Raw genomic sequence first — 20,862 nt, 5'->3', positions numbered from 1 at the left:
TCCCATTATTGTTTATCTGAAGATGAGCACTCTATGAAGCACTCACCATTAGGGCTAGGTAAAGTTATTTTGAGTGGAAGTTGAATCCATTTGTGTCGATTCCAGTGAACATAATCCAGACAGCAATTGCAGTATATAAACAGACTATGTAGGAGGCAGTGTTGATTTTCAGTTCATACCAGAGCTTGCACACAATTACTCACATGTTATGTGACACACACACTTACTCACAAACATGGCCTGTTTAACACCCTCACATGTGCGTTTCACCAAAGTTAACCCTCATGGTACGATGTCGTACCGAAGAAAAAAGTGTACAGCTCCCTGAAATTCAAAGCTGAAGTTGCAAGTTGCCTTTGCAACGAGAGGAAAGTCTTGATGAAGAGGGCTGACCATCACAGAATGTTGAGACCTGGATGAGAAGAAGGGCAGAGCCCCTGCCTCTGTGTCAGGTCAACCCTGACCTTAGGCCTCTGTGGGTTGGGGAAAAGGGCCGGTGCAAATACCCTGTTTGTAAGGGTATAGGGAAAGTGCAGTATTCAAAGTGTGTCACTTATCTATACTTCACTGCTGAGAAGAACTGTTTCATGAATTTCCATAAGCAGTGAGATAGTTAGATGAAATATGCTTGAACTCTTCAACCCATTCATTCCAATGGGTGGTTCCACAATGGTACAATGCTGCCTGCAGGCAACATTCAGACCTGTAATCTTGTTCAAATTTGAAAGAATAACTCTTTTTTCATTACTTACCATTATGGTACGGTGTTGCCTCAAGGCAACGTACCCCAAAAAAGACCCCCCCAAAATTATTTCTTGGAAATTTCTTTAGATTATGTTTATTTGGTCTATTATATGACAAAAAAACACTCCAAACATTTATTTTTTCGAAACTCGAATCATCATGTGTACCATAGAGGGTTAAAACTAAAACCACATGTCAACCATCAGAGAAGTGCTGAAACCAATGAATTGAGCAATGCAAATCGTAATACCAGAGTGAGTGGAGTGATTAGTCATTTAACAAAGTCTGTTTATTATGGAGATCACACCCTAGTTGCTATGGCTAAGTTTGTGTGTTTTGCCACACCTTTCTTAAAACAGCATCCAAAGTACTGACATGTGTGGGTTGTTACACGTTGTAACAGCAACGTAAATAATTTAATACCTGATAATCATGGACAAATTATGAGACAATGGGCTCCTGGGCATGTACATGCAAAAGGCTCCACCGTTTCTCCTACATAGGAGCAAGACACACAGACTTTATAGTTGTTTAGCCTCTTTTTGTTGTAGTTTTGTGTCTCCTTGTGGTTGTTGTTTTTTTTATCTCTTTTTGTATTTTTTGCATCTCTTTGTAGTTGTTTTATGTTTCTTTGTGGTCACTTTGAGTTTCTTCCTGGTTGGTACGTGTCTCATTGAGTGACAGTCTGTAGGAAAAGGCCAGGGGGGGCAGGGGGGGCAGGGGGGCCAGCGGGTCCGTGATACTTTAGGCCATTAAACCATTCATGACTGTGGAAACATTTAATTAATTTCCTCTGTTTTTATAATGAACATTATGGATTTGGAGATCTATCATGATTTGATATTACTCAGTATGAAAGCTTCTCCACCAGCATTTCCTGGACAGAATGTATGCAAGGCATCTTGACAACTCGCTACTTGGCACCAACTGTCCCATTTGAAGCTCCTTTTTTGGCTCTGTGTTGCATGGAAAAACACACAGGTTTACAATTTTGTCGGTGATGCATGGAAACCCCTCGGGCAAATATTCTCTACCAACATGAGTCAAATGCAGTCTGGCTCTCCTCCAGACGAAACGTTATGACATTTAAGCACTGAGCCAGTTGAGTTGAAGCAACCAAGCTTTGATAAAGAGAAGAGAGACACACACTCTCATTCTGCCTCTGTGACAAGAGGGGCTGGCATGGGGGGGGGAAGCTATCTGCCAGGTGAAGCAGGACGATGACTTTCAATCTCGAGTTCCCGCCAATGCACAGGTGAGTCCCACAGAAACAAGAATTAATTCTTTGTTCAAAGGTAGATACGTGAGTTTATTGGATCATCAGCTTTTGAATTATGAAGTTTTGATATAAAGAACCCCTTTAGATATTTGCAGGAATAACACAGAGGTCAACATTGGAGCTGGGGGCAGCGGGGTGGAGAGCACAGAGGCAGGCTTAAAGTTTAAAATATTCTAATGTATCTAATAGACAGAGATTAAGTTAAAATGTATGAAATTCAGTGATATGTAAATCATGTTGGCTGATACAAATTATTTTTATGAGGTGCCTTTATCCTTTATTTTCAAATTAAATTAAATGCCACACAAATGCTTTTTTTCAATGGAAGTTGTCTGAGATAAGGCCCGGTGATGTTCAACCTCAGTCGTGTTTAAAGCTGCTGATAAAACTGAAGAATGTAATGATGGCTTAGTGCTTGCCCGGACATCTGCCTGCTTACACAACACTGCAGCTTCGTCATGAAAACTGAATGAGTCATAAAGAGAAGTATGTGACATATATAAACAGTGTGTGTGTGTGCGCGCGTTTGTTTGCACCTTTGAGGGTGTTTAGCATAGAGATATGATAAATATTTATACTGAAGAGATTGTCCAAAACAAGATAGCAGCATCATACCGAGCTAACCATATGTTGAACTCTGCAGATCAAATCAAGTTTTAAAGTCAGTGTGGGAGATGAGCTCTTGGTGCTGGCCTGGTTCAACCACAGAAATAGTGCTCTCGGCCTCTCGAGGATGGCTGCGTCGGTTCTTGCTGCTGAAGCTGGTGACGGTGCTGTTGTTCCCCCACACAGCAGGCATCCCCCTGCTGGTGGGCTGCGTGTTCAGCCTGCGGGCCCTGTTGCTGCTTCGCTCCCCTCACATCTCCACCAAGCCCTGCACTGTGCTCCTGGGACGTCTGGCTCTCACAGACAGTCTTGTGCTCCTGCATTGGATACTTCAGCTGGCAGCGACGCTCACCTGGTGGAAGGAGGAGGCGGGATGTGACACTAAAATGGGCCTCATGAGGGATGGGTTATCAGTTTGGGGGAGGGAAGCTGTTTATGTGCTCTGTCAGCAGCTGCTTGACGCTCACCACCTGGCCTCTCTGCTCATGCTGGGGCTGCTGGGACTGGAGGCCATGCTGGTCTCACGCTGGCCTCAGCAGACTCGGAGATTCAGGACTTCTCACTGGGCTCAGCTCAGTTGCAGCCTGGTCTGGACACTTGTGCTGGTAGAACTGTTGTTCTCGCTCCACTCAAGTCTTTTGCAGGACTCCAGACCTCAAACTTATTCCTCAACACTGCAAACCTCTCAAAGTTCTCCTCTGGGTCTGGTGCCTCTACCCTCCCTTCCAGCTTTCTCCTCCTGCCTGAGGAAGACATTATGGCTGGTGAATTTATGGCTCCATTATTCTGTCCTCAATAGCAGACCACAGAAGAGAAAGAGCTCCTTTCATTAAAAGCTTTGGCGGTTAAATGTTCCTTGCCATTTTTATTCTATTTAATTTATATAATAAAAGTACTTTTAATATGTGCAGTAATTCTGAGTATGATCTCTTTATATGGCCCTTAAATTAAGGATATGTAACTTTAGGGGAGACACTTCAGGTGAACAGGGTAAAGATTGTAACTAATAGATATCACCACGAAACTTCTCCAGTTGATTACTTACATAAAGACAAATATATGTTCGTATTGCAAGTTTCCCGATATGTTATGTTTAAATATATAACTGATGCATTATCTTATTAAATATGTGTTAATATGCATACACTTCGGGAACACAAATCTGAACATTGGATAAAGGCAGGTTATATCTTTTGGTTCCATTTTGTTGACATCAAAGGGTCAACATTATTTACAGGGGGAATTTTGGATGTGTCTTTTTATCACTCATCAAATCATGAAGCCACTGTCAACAGCCATTAAAAAATGTTTATGTTTTTAGTAATAAAACGTCAAATAAATCAGGCTATGAATGATTTATGAACAAAGCCCTCTGTAAGAACCTTCAGAAAATAGATAATAGATGGGAATGAAAGTGGAAAGTTGTGAAAGTACTCATTTTGAGAAAAAGGCCTTCAAAGAAATGTATTGTAAAATTCAGTACCCTACATTTTGCTACATCAGGTGAAAAGAGTAAACATTTTTAACTAATATATATCACCAAAAAACTTCCCTAGTTGATAACTGACAATCATTTTCTAAAGTTTTCTGAAATGTTATGTTTAAATGTAATGAAGGCATTATCTAATGCTAATGTTTGGTGTATTTAAGAGAAATCTACAGACAGAAATACACAAAAAATATTGGATGTTTTCTTTTCACTAGTCTGAAAGAAGACACGTTAGGAAAGCCAAATAAACCAAATTCTCAAAAGAGATCAGTACATGAATTTATATTATAATTTTTTTGCCTATTGTGTTTCGCCTCAAATTGTATCTACTGGTATGTAACTTTAACTGAACAATGGCCCATGTGGCTACAAGTGTTAATTACATCACACAAATTGACTGTACACGTGTCTGCACTTTTACAGATACTGATCAAACTGAAATGTTTATGTCTGACATGCTAGAACATAGTGAAAGAGTAGCACAAGTAGAGGGCACCACAAGCAACCAGACCAAATAATGCTGTAGTAGTGTATATAGAATAGAGAAACATTTGCTTTTCATTGTTTTTAAACTAGGTTTTTCATTTGTAACAGGAAGATTGTCTTAATTCTTCTTTCAGAAATGACATAGTCTCCAGTTTAATGAAGAGGCTGTTCCAGAAATGCACACTCAGTTTACAAATATGTATTAAACACATGGAAACATGTAGTATGATGACTGTCACAGTAGGACCACGGATATTGTGAAATGTGTTTTTATTTGAAATCAAAGGTTTCCTCCATTTACATTTGAAATGCTTGTAAAGTAAACTGTTGATCCCACATTTTAACAGTGAGAGATTATGATCGGGTTCATATTGTAAACATGTTCCCATCCTGCAGCCTCTCAGCTGTTAGATCTGGCAGACAGCCTAAGACAAGATATTAAAATGAAATATGAACACTCTGACAAATGTTTGCAGAACGGCAACATCTACAGTTAGGATTAGATTTAATTATGCTTGTCACAGTATCCAGTGTGTGTTTCAGGATGTGTTCTGTTTGCACATCATATTTCTCTTGCTGACAAAACTCTCTTAAAACTTCAAAGCATTGAACACCAGCTGGGACGGTTAAGGAGCAATATTCTTGTTCCCTAATGAATGGAAACAGTTTCAGCTTAACTTGTTTAATGTCTCCCATCCACACAGTTACTCAGCTAGCTACTGATCAGATAATGTATTATCATCGCAAAAGCAATTTCTACGTATATGATAAAAATCTTGGTCAAGCTGATAAGACAGAAGCTACAAACACTGGGCTTTGAGCTTGAAGGCAGACACACTGTAGCCATGAATTACACACATGTCTCTCTAAGGATATGAAAGATCAAAGATGGTCTTCTTGTGATTAAACTGTTTGCATTTGTGCCCTTTGGGGGTATCTGTGACATGACCACATCACAGAGGGTGATGATGGAGGCGGAGTTGTTGAGGACACACTGTATGGTTTATGTATTTAAAAGGATTAGGGCCACATGTGAAACATGTCTTTGGGTTTAAAGTCAAAATTCTGAGATTAAAATCAGATAATAAAGTCAGAATGTATTCTAAAGATGTAATAAAAAAAATATTTTTGAGAAATTACTTTAATCTCAGAGCTGAAATATATTTTTCACGTGTGGCCTGAACCAAAATAAAATGTTCCTGTGTGGGCCTAGTCCTCTTACGTATTTAAGGCATACCTGTCAACATTGGAATTTCAAAATAAGGTACATTTTCTGGCGGACTCCGCCTATCCTCACTCAATCCCAATTAAGGGAACAGGGCCCCTAGCCTTTGTCACTGTAAATAAAACAACAGTATTGCTAACCATGCAATATTTATTTGTTGTGGTTTTTTGAGTTGTGTGGCTTTTGTTTCCCCCGACGAGGACTTCCTTGCGATGGCAGAGTCGGGAAACATGTCCGCTACACTGCGACTGAAATCATCGCAGAAGCTGAAGGCTACATTATTTTTGGCGCACAGCATCGACTTCTTTCCCTCAGCTTTGCTCACTTGGTCTGCCTCTGACACAGTTCTTGTCACACATGAAGTCATTGACAGTGTATGTGTTTGTGCCTCTTGGCGTGCTTGTGATTGGACGACTTTTCTTCCTGGTGAACATCGCTTACTCTGCCATGTGCACGAGTTTGCCCGACTCTGCTTATTATTAAATAAGTGAAGGTCTCCTCTCATTTGGTACTTGCATAAAGTTTTAACTTGTTTGGCAGGTACAACTGCGTCTCCATCTATCTCCCGTTCACTGTGACTCTCATCATATGTTTTCGTCTTCTTCTTCTTCTTCTTCTGTGTTATTGTTCCTGTTTTCTTCTTCTGTGTGTTTACTGGCGGATAACCTTTTTTTCAGCTAATGTTAAACATAATACTGCCACCTGCTCTACCGGAGGACACTTTACACTTTTTTAAATTAGGCCTATTTTTTATTTTTGAAAGGTTAAAAATACAGGATAATTACGGGAAAAACGGGAGGGTTGACAGGTATGATTTAAGGTTCAGGTGAGTACAAATGTTACTTGTGAGTTATTCAGAACTGTATTGTTGAAGTCTGAACTGTGTCCAGCAGAGGGAAGCACAGAGTCTGCTATTGACATATTCTGTTGTCCGTACTGAGCCCTTGGCAAAGTGCAAGAGGCTGGAGGGACTCAGCTACTACACCAGGCTAATTAATATGGCTGCTTCAGTGTGTGTGTGTGTGTGTGTGTGTGTGTGTGTGTGTGTGTGTGTGTGTGTGTGTAGCTGCAACTTTAAGTGTTCCTGGAACTAATCAATTAAGGCTGGAAACCGAGGAACCACAGAGTGAAGAGGAGCAAGGAACACTGGTGGCGGCTTACTTCCCATGATGCTCTCTGTTTGGCAGTGGTCGCCCTGCATAGTGTAGTTTATTGTAACCGGGCCTGTCAGTCACGATTAAACAATGTGAGAGGGCAGCCTTTTAAATATAACTGTAACAATAGATCCTGTTTGTCCCATTCAACAAGTCAAGGTTAATTTGTGCCCTGTAGGATTCATAGGACAATAGTAGACGACCATGTGTTGTGATCATTTGTTACAGAATTGCAACGCGTGAGGGGACTTCTGTGTCTGAACCTGCGTCTAAAAATACACATGACGGGATCGCACAATACTATTAAATTCTTCACATGTTGAATGAAACACTGCAGCCCATCTTTTGGCCAATCGTTAACCTACTGTACAGCATGTCCTCTTGGCTCTGACATGCAGTTCTAGCACCCTTTGGACTTTTTAAATTTGTCAATGTTTGCAGTGATGAGATGCACCATTTTACCCACAATGCTTGTTTACATATAATGAATGAATGATAATCAACTAGAATTAACTAGACTTTAGTTTATAGTTCACTAAAAAGAAGGTGATTTCAAGACGAATGACCCTGAAATAACTTTTACTTCATGTCTTGGGGGATGTTGGGAGGACTTTGACATTTGACCTTTGCTGTAATATGCCAATAAAGCAGATCAGAATTGAACTAAATTCAATTATCCCCTCAAGTCATGCCAATTTCACCCCAAGCTTTCTCCATCCCTGTCTCAATATGTAATAGATAAACTTTAAATTGGCAGAGAATGCTTTTTAACTCACATCTATTTTAGTTTATTAATTGTCATGTCTTTCACAGACAAATAATTTGTATTAATTGTTTAATTATCAGCACAATCTTGGTTTTATGTGTTTAACTAAAACTTGGTCAGACCAAGACAACAGCGGCTCTAATTGAGTCAGGTGGTGATAGTTGTTTTTCAACAATTGAACACCTTCTTGGTCCTAAACAGTTTTGATGTTTTCCAGTCCAGGTTTGACCGCACAGCAATACTGACCTTGTTAAGGTCTTGAACATTATCCACTTAAACACAGACTGTGGAAAAGTTCTAGTCTTCGTATTATTAGATTAGATTACATTCAACACGGTCGACCACAACACATTACTAAACAGACTGGAGATCTGGGTGGGACTCTGGCACAGGCATGCTCCCCCCCTCGCCCCGTCCCAAGTGGAACACCTCAGGGCACACTGGTTTAAATCCTGTTTGAATGACAGGGACTACTTTGTGTCAATGGGCAATTACAAATCTGTGTGTAGAACACTGACATTGTGGCGTTCCCTAAGGCTCTATTCTCAGGCCTCTTCTGTTTGACATCGACATGCTTTCACTTGCTCAGATTATAGAAAAGAACAAAACATCTCACCATAATTAAGCAGACGACACACTGATTTAAACAATATCAGCAGGTGACTATGGTCTCATACAAGCACCAAGTAAATGCATTGAACAAATCAATGATTGGATGTGAAAAACTTTTCTTCAATTAAACAAAGATAAAATGGAAATAATTATCTTTGGGACCAAAAAAGAACAATTAAAAGTCAGTGCGCAGCTTCAATCAATAACGTTAAAGACCACAAATCAATCAAGACATCTCGGTCAGACATAGATTTTAAAAATCTAGTTCTGACCAATACAGAAATACACATACATATACTCCAATACCTACTTAAGGTTGGCTGGCTTTGTAATTGTCTTAACATGGATGTTGAAACTTCCATGTTAAGACAATTACAAAGCCAGCCAACCTTAAGTAGGTATTGGAGTATATGTATGTGTATTGCTTTATTGGGATACGTGTATTGTGTGATGTGTATTTATTGTGTATTTCTATATTCGTAATGTATTGTGGTTTTATGACATTGAAAGCTGTTTTTTAATTACTCTGCACATGTAAAAGCCCAACTAGGAAAAATAGTTGCACATTAGCAGTAGTAAGTTTCATGCTCTGTATTGGAACAATGTTAAATTGCATAATCATAACACTAAAATTATATTTACCAAGAATTAAAGATTATTATATTATCTTCAGTATGCTTGGCATCTTTACAGGTCCTCCAAAACGTCGATCAGACAGCTGCAGCTGATTCAGAACTCTGTGTGAGTCCTCAGTAAGAGTGGATCACATTATTACTGCCCTCAGATCTTTGCACTGGCTTACTGTAGGCTTACTAAGAATGTACTTCAAAATACTACTGTTGGTTTATAAAACACAAAATGATTTAGGGCCAAAGGACATCTCTGATCTACTGCTGAGTTATGAACCGTCCAGACCTCTCAGGTCGTCTGGTACAGGTCTGCTTTTTGTCCCTTTGAGTCAAAACTAAACACAGAGAAGCAGCATTTAGTTTTTATGCTCCACATATCTGAAGCAAACTCCTAAAAAAAGTCTCTCAGCTCTTTTAAATCAAGGCTGAAGACTTTTCTGTGTTTTTTGTTTTTTTAAAGCACTGTGGTTGCTTTTTCTTTTTTGTTCTATCTTAGGTTATTTTTATCTTCTCTTTTATTTTACCCTTTTAAATCCTGTTTAAATGTGTCTTTTGATATTGCATTGTGTTTCTTTTCTTTAGTTTAGTTAAGTTTATTTTCACACATACACATATATGAAACCCATATACAATATCAAAAGTCATACTTAAAAAGAATAAAGGATTGCATAATGTATCAAAGTTTGAAGACTGAGGTGTGAATGTGATTAAGCCGCAAACAGAGCATTGCTCTCAGTTAACTAAATGTAAAAAAAAGAAGCAGTAATAAAAAACTGACCTAGAAGTTTAAGATCTTTGCTAATTTAAGTCATTTTCAGATGTTTTTTTAGCCTTATGTATAGCACTTGTTTTGAAATACAAATAAACTTGCCTTGCCAAGAAGAACATGTGTTGAAATGAACTGATCGAACCTTTGACAGCCGACTTTTTGCTTTATGTACCCTGAGGCAAAGTTCATTAGCCCATTATATCACAGAGACAAACAACCGGCTCTGTTCTGCAGACAGGCCGGGGTCAGTGTGGTCAGCTTGTCTGTCTCGTCTCTCATTCTGAAAAACAAGGGCTCACCCATGGCTGCTCATGCTGCACCTATCAGTGGTGTGGGGTAAACAGCCGCTGCTCGATCTTCTCCGGCTATAGCTGCAGAGTGTCTGGGGACTTCCTCTGTGGCCTCAGTCCCAGCAGCATTGATTCGGGCTCCGCTCTGCTGTGGATGAGTAATCATGTCAGAGCTGAACGCTGGCTTACAGGGGCTAAGGTCAGGTATAGACATACACACATACACACTTAGGACACCCAACTGAAGTCATGTTAATATCAGTCCATAAAACCCATAAAGCTCAAGACTCCCGTGTTGTACTGCCTTTCAGCCTTTGTCCGGCTCTGTTGTCAGGGCAGAGGTATGTATGGCACGACGGGGCTGCGCCTAAACCCTCCTGGAGCCAATGAATGGGAGGATGGACGAAGGCAATGGGAGGAGAGGAGAGGAAATACACTCATCATCGCATTAAAGGAGAGCAGGACAGAGGGGTCGAAGAAGAAGAAGAGAGGAGATGGAGGGAGGGAGAGAGAGGGAGAGTGGGTGGAGGGGGGGGGGGGGGTGCAGTAATGGGGTCTTTGTTCTGGTTGGTTTGACTCACAAAGCCTTGGCCTGGGCAGCACAGCTTAGTTACCGTTACCAAACACAGAGAATAAGAGAATAAGGAGGTGTGTATGTATGTGTGTGTGTGTGTGTGTGTGTGTGTGTGTGTGTGTGTGTGTGTGTGTGTGTGTGTGTGTGTGTGTGTGTTCGCGTGTGTGTTTGCGTGTGCGCGTGGGTCAGAACTGGGGGATGTTTTTTGCAACCTAATCAAACCTTACATGTCTTCTGGTTCATCCAATCATAACATTTCAACACATCTTTTGCTCCTCTGCCTTCGTCTCTGCTCCAGTTGGCTGCTTTGACAGTGTCCGTAAATCACAGGCGAACAGCATTATGCCATAGTTGTACAATCACCTTGTCAGACTTGGTTATGCGGGAGATACTCAAAGTAGCTTTAGGACAAACTGATAGGTGACATTATTCTGCCGGTATCTCAGCCTTGATTACACAGGAGGCTTTTGGCCAAAGACATCTGAAGAGCCAAAATTCATCAACATTGGTAATACTTTTTTGAACAAAAAAATCTGTTACTGAAAGGACATTTATGAAAATGTGTGAATCACATGTTTGGGGGGCTAAGGGGTTTTGTCCAACCTTATTTGAAGAACTGACCCAAAATGGTTGCTAGTACAAATTTATATTAAAGTGAAAATACTGTTTTTTTAATTATTACAAAAAGTAGATCAATCACTTTTCATATAAGATGTCCTTTTTGTTAGTTATTATACCAACGAAGATGAGAATGCTTTGTTGCAAATAGTGTTTTTATTCATGCTAAGTACTAATGATGAAACTGTTTAGTTTTGTGAGGAAAATCCTAATTCCATAAAAACTAGAAGGGCACTCGGAGAGCCCAGACCTCCGCCAAGGTCGTTTCCATAAGTGAAAGAAATTATGAAACTGGAGCCTTTTCATCGGGTGTGAAATGTTGTAATGCCTCCGCACCAGCGACAACCAAAGCCAGAGGCAGTGTGTTTTCAGGTTGTCCATCATTCCCATTCTCGTGAAAGCACTATATCAAGAGCGCCTGGAGGGAACTTCTTCAAATTTGGCACAAACTTCCCCTTGAATGAACTGATTATATTTTGGTGGACAAAGGTCAAAGTCACAGTGACCTCAAAAAAAAGATAACTCAGTAACTCAAGACCTAATACGCTAATTATGACAATTTCACACAAATGTCTAATAGGATAAAATTATGAAGTAATTACATTTTGGACAGACATGTATTTAAACTGCAACTTGATATTGACATTTGACATTTCCCCCATAATGGTCTAATGGGTCACTGCTGCCAAAATGATGTATTTTCCAAATGAACAGGAAACATTTAAAAAAGATTAGAAAATGATTATGAAGCAATACCATATTTAAGCTGACTAAATGAAGGAAAGTACTGGAATCATGTTATGAAACATCATCAAGGAAACATGTTTTTATCACAATGTGTGACTCAAACTTCTTTAAATAGATGAACTTCAACACCAACAATTCAGAGGTGAAAGACATCTGGTGGTGTGTAATGTGTGCATGTTTAATATGTGTGTATGGATGTGTGTGCATGTGTGTGTCTGGCAGCATATGCAGTAAGCAGGATGTCCTGTCCTCCCTGTTGCTATTGTGGAGTGGTTAGCCTGCCAGACGCTACCCCCAAAGACCACTTCCCCTCTGTCAAGTGCCTCTCTCTCTGTTGTTCACCCACCCACGCACACACACACCCATGCCAGCCTGAACACAATGGGAACCTGTCCAACACCGCCCTGTCACCTGGCTAAAAATAACTCTTTTGGGAGCCTCAGACATAAAGATTGTATTGTAACAATAGTGTGGAAGGACTTTAATCAGCCAAAATATAATTGTGCTGTTATTCTGGGACACTCATCACAGTATCTTTGTCTGCTGTCAAACTTAAATTATAATGGCTTCTTTTTATATTTCACTGAAGTACTCAATCCTTTACTTAAATAATATACTGTACTGCAACTTAAAAGGAAACACCACCTAAATTAAGAATGAGCTACTCTCTTTGAAAGCCAGAAACCAGAGAAATAAGTCTCACACAGTATAAAGTCTGGAGCTGCTCCATGGACAATGAATGGGAGACCCACAGAATGTGTGTTTTCTCTTTTTTTTTATACCCAAATGAGCTTTATTCTATTGCAGTTTTCTTGGTCTGAAACATAAAATGTACCGATATACTCACAACATCCCATTGGGTGCTGTATTTTATAACATATTTCCTAATTCATTGTCTATGGAGCAGTTTCAGACTCTGTAATTGATGAATTTGGCACTCTAGGTTTTATGGATTTGGGAGTGTCATTCATTTGTAATGATATTTTTATGGTCTTAGACCATAGGAATAACATGTATGAATTTATAACATTGGTTTAATTCCCCTTCAATCTAGCATATTGTATCTGCTAGTCATTTGTAGACTCCTGTATGTAAAATCTGAATCTGCAAAGAAATGAGTTACTACAGCTGTAGAACTAGGCTGCTAATGGGAATACTCAAGTATAGTGTAAGTACCTCAAGTAGGCCTACAGGTCACTGACACAGCAGACATTTCTGTTATCACATTAACGCACATTACAGTGAGGTTAATACAAACAGCTATGTACATAATGTATACTGAAAGTGTGTTTCTGTGAGCTCTGCAGCTGATGACACCAGCCTGTGTCCCCTCTCTGTCTCTCTGTTCTTCCCTCCTTGTCCACAATCCTCTATTCACACTCCCCTCCTCCCCCTCCCTACTGCCCAGGCGAGGTGCTATTGTCTCGTTTCCTGTGGCCGTGCGATCAGCCCTCCACAACCACGCACGCGCATACACGCCTCGCGCACGACCACCCCGTGAGAGCAAGCGCGTTAGATGTGATGCTGTCCTCATTTCTAGCGGACGGACGGAGCGAGTGGTCAGGATTAATTGAATAACTCAGTGTTTGTTGTTGCTAACTAGTTTAAAAGCGGTTCCATCACTTCTTCGTGTTAGTTTGTTACAGTTTGACTGCGGGGCAGCTTGAAACCACGAGCCAAGCAGACTGAGCAGCACCAAAACATTTGAGAGGAAAAAGTATGGAGTTTCTCTTTTGACAGCTGCGCCGCTGCACTGCTGCCGCACTGACAAACATCAGTGACCGGGAGGTGAGCTGTCACCATCCATTCAGCTGCCAGTAAGTCTACTGCTTTGTCTTCACACAATAACTTTTCTGTGTAGAGTTGACAAAAACCTGTTTTGTCTTTAGTTGAGAAAAAAGAAGAGTAGCTGCTTTACACATAAGACAACTAGCTACAAAATCAAATTATACCAACTGTGAAGAGCTGACAAATGCAGCTCGAGGCTGTAGAGAGTTTAGATTGACCGTGTATGACAAGACTTTACATATATCACAAACAACTCTCTATACAGGCTAATGCAATTTACTACACGCACATTGTGACCTCTAAACAGCCTCTTAAAGAGTTTCAAGAACTTTTCTTTTCTTAAGAAAGGATCCTTATAAGAGATACTGTAGATTGAATGTGTATCACAAGGCTTTACTCCAGTGTTACGGGGCACAGAACAACATCTTTCAGTTTATGCTCATGTAAATTCATCACTCTAGATTGCAGCAGTGGTGGAAGAAGTACTCAGATCTTTAAAAGTAATGATGCCACAATGTAACAATACTCTGTCACAAGTAAAGGTCCTGCATTCAAAATGTTACGTAAGTAAAAGTACTTAAGTATTAACATCATTGTATACTTAAAGTAACAAAAGTACTCATTATGCAGAATGGCCCATTTCAGAATAATATACATGTATATTGTATTACTGGATTTGTATTAGTGATGCATTAATGTGTAGGGCTGCAGCTAATGATTATTATCATTATCGATCTGCCGATTATGTTTTGTATCGTTTGGTCTGTATAATGGAAGAAAATAGTGAATCAGGTCCATCCCAGTTTTTCAATGGGGATGTCTTTAAATGTCTTGTTTTGGACTGAACCCAAAAATATTCAGTTCAAAGTAGGAAATCTCCACATTTGAGAGGCTGAAAACAGCCTTTTCTGCCATTTTTACAATAAAAATGACTGTATTGATGAATTGGTTATCAAAATAGTTGACAAATATTTTTTCGTCGACCGACTAATCGATTAGTCGTCTAACCGTTGCAGCTCCATCAAAAAGTAGTGAAGTAGAAGTCTAAAGTTGCATAACATGGAAATACTCTGAAGTATTGTACTTACATACAGTCACTTAATTGCAGTATTTTTTTTCTCCACAGTCTCAACATTTATTTTACGATTCCGTTAATCGACCAACACTTTCAACTCCAATAAAAATCGAACATTATAAACATAAAGTATGATGTAACTTGAGACATATGGTAATTACAAGAACATTCTGATTACAACATACTCCATACTGCCTGTAAGCAGTGAAGATGTGCAGCTTGTCCTCCACCTTCAACTCTCTCTGCCTTCTTCCTCCGAGCATGTGAGAGAAAGGAACAGCTGGATGTGAGCTGAGCCTGAACTCGATCCCTTCAGATCAGCGGGTCCCAGAGGCCTGTTTCTGTCACTGCCACGGCCGACTGCGGGGGGAACCCTTCTTTAACTGTGCAGCTGTCCCTGACCTGTAGTACATGACACACACACACACACACACACACACACACACACACACACACACACACACACACACACACACACACACACACACACACACACCTGAAATCCCTCAGCAGGGCTCCTAGGAATCCACAACATGCTTTAAATGTGTCTCTGTCTGAAGTAGAGGTCGTTCTTGTTTCCTTGCACGTAAACTGTATAGCAGCCAAATTCAATGTTCTATAGGCTTGGCTCCCTGCAGAAACAACATCAGCTGAATATGAAGCCGGCACTGTGAGAGGTCCTGGGACTGAGCCACAGTACACAGAACCCTACAGTTAGTGTGTTTGTGTGTGTGTGTACTGGCACATGTAAGTGTTTGCCTGCTTGTGTATGCACGTGTGGAGACTTGTGCATATGTAAGTGTGTTTGGTGCAGATGGGTACAGTGAAGGTATTGTGAGGAGGCTTTCTGGGAGGCGTGTGAAAACGCAGTAAAGATGTCACTCTGCAGCTGGCACAGGACAGGGCTGATGGACTGCTTACACTCATAGTGTAAGCATTGCCTTTGTGTGTGTGTGTGTGTGTGTGTGTGTGTGTGTGTGTGTGTGTGTGTGTGTGTGTGTGTGTGTGTGTGTGTGTGTGTAATGAAAAGACAGATAGTGAATTTTCCAGAGACACTCAGGATTTTTTACTCTGGATGACAAAAGGCCGACCACCTCCACCGCTGCTTTAGCTCTGTTGCATAACACAAGATAAAGCCAGTTGAGCTTTTTAAACCGGCTGCTGTAGGACTTTAGAAGTTCACTCTCATACAGTTGGAGGACTTGGGAGACAGATTCTTAAAGACAGATAAAATAATGGTCAAAATCAATACAGCAGAGGCAGAGATGTCCTGTGTTTTATGACCGTAACATAGGTCAAGCGCCAAATATGCTGGATTTCCTTGATAGTCTTTCATCAGACCCTCTCCTTGTCTGGTCTTTCAAAATCTTCAGTTTTAGGTTTCAACACAGTATATGTTAGGAACATGTGTGCTCTCTAATCTCAAAGTGAGATAATGCTGATGACAACATGACTTTGCTTTCTCGATTTTAGAAACTTCTGTCCAGAGTCAGAGAAAACATGATACAACTGTTATTTACATGTTGCACAGTACTTCTCTTGACCTTTGAACTGAAATGGAAGTGGGGGAGTCTCCTTTTTAGTTTGAGAGAGAGGTGAAGTTAGAGAGGGAAATGAGTCATTAAAACGCACAATATGTCATTTAAAGCAGGTGTTCACGTTTAAAATCAGTGTTTCCCCGATGATGTTCGACGGTCGTTCAGCTTGTTTCTCTGATAACTTCACATCCAGATGTCCAAAGACTAAAATCCTTCATCCTGAAAGGATTGAGGTTAAAAACAACCAAGATGTGAACAGTGTATTGTAAAAATGTGGCTTAAAACTGGTTAAAAAGTGAATTTATGACAACGCAGACAGATGAGCAAAGGAGATACTTTGACGACCAAATGAAACGGATTAAAATAACAGATTTCTCTAGTTTTAAACATTTGGCATAGTGTAAGTACGCAACTCAAAAAGATATAACTTAGGTCTAGTCGTTTGTAGACATTTAAATGCAGAAAAGATACATATTATACCTTTCAGCGTTCAGCGTTCAATCCAATACTATTGTTTGGCACATGCATTTGTGGTTCAGACATTGTGAAATATTTATTTGCCAGGAAAAACTACTGAGAGAGTACTGAGAATTAAAGTGTCAGTGTTTGTGAAAATAATATATATGCTTTAATATATGTTGTCTGCTGCTGCCCTCTAAAAACACAGACCTGCAATCTCTTCTTTGGTGTGATATATATTGTGCTAATTTAATTATTTGAACATACAATGTACGTTTTATGATGAGCTCAACAACTCCTCAGTCATCACTTTATTTATAAGTGTATTCTAGTTGTAGAATATAAAACAGCACACTGTGATGGAGATAACTCAAACTCAACACACTCCAAACTATTTAGTTCCTGTTCTGACATCATACACTCACACAAATATTTTGCTTTGCAAAAACAACAAGAAAATGCTTTGTCTTTCACAATGTCCAATCATTGTTATTGTTCACGTTTGGGAACATGTGATGGTGGCAGCAGCTGTGTGCTGCTGTTGGACTACATGCTGACATGTTTACTTCCTCCAGTTGGAGCTCAGCCTTAGATACTTTCTGTACTTTTGCGGTTGGGAGTGGATTTTACACTGGGCCCTTTAATATCAGCTCATGAATGAATATAGCTGATGTTCTAACCTACAGTGCATGTTTCTGTATCTGGAAGCATTTACCTCTCACAGTCCTGATGACAGCCTGAGTGCCGCATGCCACACTGCCCTGTGAACTAAAACCCTGCTGACAGATGAGACTTTATTAAAACTGACAGATAACACATGCACTGCATAAAGGCATACACACCCTAACACACATGCAAATACACTGAATGTAGCAGCTATAGCCTCCCTGAAAATACACTAAATACAAGGTATAAAGTTGATCAAATGTTTTTCCCTTTCTCGGAATGATTAGATTGCATGCTGTTATCACTTTGAGAGGTGTAAGACACATCGGTAAAACAACTTGTGACAGTAGTTTGCTTTTGTCAAACTTTATTTTGGGGGGTTTGTCATAAAACATGCTGCATCTCTGGCTCCCATATGGTAACATTCAAGACTCTGCTGTTTAATATTCACACTGTTAAGTAACATGGAATAAGTTCTATACACTTAAAGTCACTTCAACATTTGTAATAATAATGGCTGAAGGCGTACACAACACCGTACGCTTCATCTCATGGAGAACTGGAGTTGTTTGCTTCTGTAACTTTTATAGTGAGGAAGTGACTGTGTGCTTTTCCTTTTCTCTCCACAGGATGACTGTCCAGCCCTGCAGCCGTGCATCCTGACTGCCTCTGCCATTTGTGTGTCTGAATGTCCATGATGACTTGGAGGAGACTTGACTGGTGGATCCCCTGCTGACACTTCCCGTCCCCAGATTTCCGGCCCGACTGCCCCCCTTTTCCTGACGCCCTTGGTGTACCCTTTTTCTGTGGCGCCCCTGTCCCTGTTTAAGCCGTCACCATGGCTAGTCTGGTGCTCAACGAGACCGGAATGGAGGACTGCGGCATTGACGACTCCTTCAAGTACAACTTGTACTCGGTGGTTTACAGTGTGGTCTTTATCTTGGGCCTGATCACCAACTGTGCTGCTCTCTTTGTATTCTGCTTTCGGATGAAAATGCGCAACGAAACCACAATGTTTATGACTAATTTAGCGTTATCCGACCTAGTGTTTGTTTTCACGCTGCCATTCAAGGTTTTCTACAACGTTAACCGCCATTGGCCATTTGGAGACGGACTGTGTAAAGTATCAGGGACAGCCTTCATCACCAACATCTACGGCAGCATGCTCTTCCTCACCTGCATCAGCGTAGACCGTTTCCTGGCGATCGTCTACCCTTTCCGCTCCCGCTCCATCCGCACGCGCAGGAACGCGGCGCTGGTGTGTGCCGCCGTGTGGCTGACCATCGTGGGAGGAGGAATATCAGTGACCTTCTTCTCCACCATTAACAGCACAAACAGAGCCACCACTTGCTTTGAGGGCTTCTCCAAGAGTACCTGGAGGACCTACCTGTCCAAAATCACCATCTTCATCGAGGTGAGGCTCTGATCGTCACACATATTGATTTACATTCTATTTATTGACACTAGAGATGCACAGTTTTCTTGGCCCTTTCTGATACCGACCTGTCGACTCCGATTTTTGCAATTTTCTTTCTTTCTTGAATTGAAAGCATACTTTAGTATAATGGAAAGAAACAAATGCACCAAGTCACAGGACCTTCTCTCACTCTAAGTCCAACTGAAAAGAATTGCAGAGTATCCCACTATATGTTCTATGTTTTGCTTTCATGGAAGAAAACAGTTGCAACATATAAATATAACAACACAGTTGTTCCAAATGTTATTACATACATACAAATTGCAAGCTTTTTTTCTTCACCAGCTTCAGCTTCAGCCAGTTTGGATCTGTGCATCTCTAATAGATAACATGTATACACTTTCTTTATTAAGCTAACCAGAGTAATAGCAGTAAAGCTTAGTTATGCTTCTTTAATTCGCAGATTGTGGGCTTCCTTCTTCCCCTCCTGGCCAACTTGGTATGTTCCTCGCTTGTTCTGCGGACGCTGCGGCGTCCTATGACTGTTGGCCATGGCTGTAACAGCAAGAAACGTGTCCTCCGGATGATTTTGGTCCATCTGGGCATCTTCATCATCTGCTTCGTCCCTTATAACTCTATCCTCTTCCTGTACGCCCTGGTGCGGACCCAGGCCCTGGCTAACTGCGCTATAGAGCGCTTCGCCCGAACTCTTTACCCCATCACTCTGTGCCTGGCCAGCCTCAACTGCTGCCTTGACCCTGTGGTCTACTACTTCACCTCAGAGAGCTTCCAGAAAAGCTTGACCATGGGAGGCAAAGGGCCAGGCTCCCGGCCCGAGAGCATCCCTCGCAGCGACACTGAGACGCAGGACGCAGCAAACACTCTCCCCAGAGACACACACCCAGTGGCCAGCAATGGAAAAGATTCAAAGATGTCTGAGAGTCAGTTCTGACTCAGCACCGAAGCAGGACGGTAAAGATGGACGCTGTAGGTTTGACAGGAGACCTGCATTTTAAAAACAAAGCAATCAGCTGTTTGGTCCTGGAAGTGACAAACGCATAACTCAGCAGATTAGTTAAGTCCTGAGGTAAATCCTGAGGTATGGCCTGGGCTTTACGGATTAATCCACCACTGGAGAGCAGAGGAATGTATCTGTGTGTGTTTATTATGAGAGAACACTACAGGGATCAGAGTCCCAGCCACACCAGGACTATTGTCCAGAGACACGCAGGTCCTCTGAAAGAGACTGCAACACATCACCACTCAGGCTTTTCGCACAAACACTCACAAATGCACTGGATTGTGGAGAGAATGGAGATTTCCATCCGCATTGTTGAAACATGCTGTTTAGTACTTTTGTAACACACTGAGCCCTTAAGTTGTATTGGTATAAAGTTCAAGCTTTCACAGCACATTATATCATTTTAGACATTAATGTTATGACACTATTTAGTGTGGTGAGACCCACTGTTATTATTACAAAGCAACGCGCTGAACTACTGAGTTAAATGTGTCTCATGTTGACGTTCGAGGCCATTAAATGTCTGTTTTGAATTGCTTTCGTGGCTGCATTTATTATTTCTGTCCCCTGCATTGTGCCTGTTGGTTCAGTCAAAAACATTCTGGCCTTTTGCAACATGACTGTAGGTTTGTAGTTTTTTCTACTCTGGCTCTTCGTTTTTATCAAGCAGGCAGAGGGATCTTGTTCTCGGAGCAGAGCTCTGATCCAGTCGAGGACCTTGGCCTGTGTGCTGTGTCACAGGCCAAATGCTTATTATGACTGGAGCAATGGTCCATTGTTTGCTTCTGAATGAGCTCTCTCTGTCTTAATCTGGCCTTAGACTACAGATCTGCTCAAAGTCTCACAGCAATGTGCGCACACACTCCAAAGTACGGGCGAACACTGTCGACTAAATACCCAAAATCATCGT

The 20,862-nt window shown here is 41.0% G+C and overlaps 1 protein-coding gene across 1 annotated transcript; it reads left to right on the top strand.

Annotated features, from left to right (window-relative positions):
- The first annotated feature begins 13,483 nt into the window (after positions 1-13,483).
- On the top strand, positions 13,484-20,487 carry lpar4 (lysophosphatidic acid receptor 4). The gene is made up of 3 exons (XM_029441088.1): positions 13,484-13,805; positions 18,144-18,928; positions 19,395-20,487. The coding sequence occupies exons 2-3, from the start codon at positions 18,353-18,355 to the stop codon at positions 19,881-19,883; spliced, it is 1,065 nt and encodes a 354-aa protein (XP_029296948.1). The 5' UTR covers positions 13,484-13,805; positions 18,144-18,352; the 3' UTR covers positions 19,884-20,487.
- The last annotated feature ends 375 nt before the right edge of the window (positions 20,488-20,862 follow it).

Source organism: Cottoperca gobio, chromosome 10 (genome assembly GCF_900634415.1).
Source record: "Cottoperca gobio chromosome 10, fCotGob3.1, whole genome shotgun sequence".
NCBI lineage: Eukaryota > Metazoa > Chordata > Actinopteri > Perciformes > Bovichtidae > Cottoperca > Cottoperca gobio.
The sequence above is the reverse complement of the archived record's forward strand: the minus strand, read 5'-3'. Positions and strand labels throughout refer to the sequence as shown.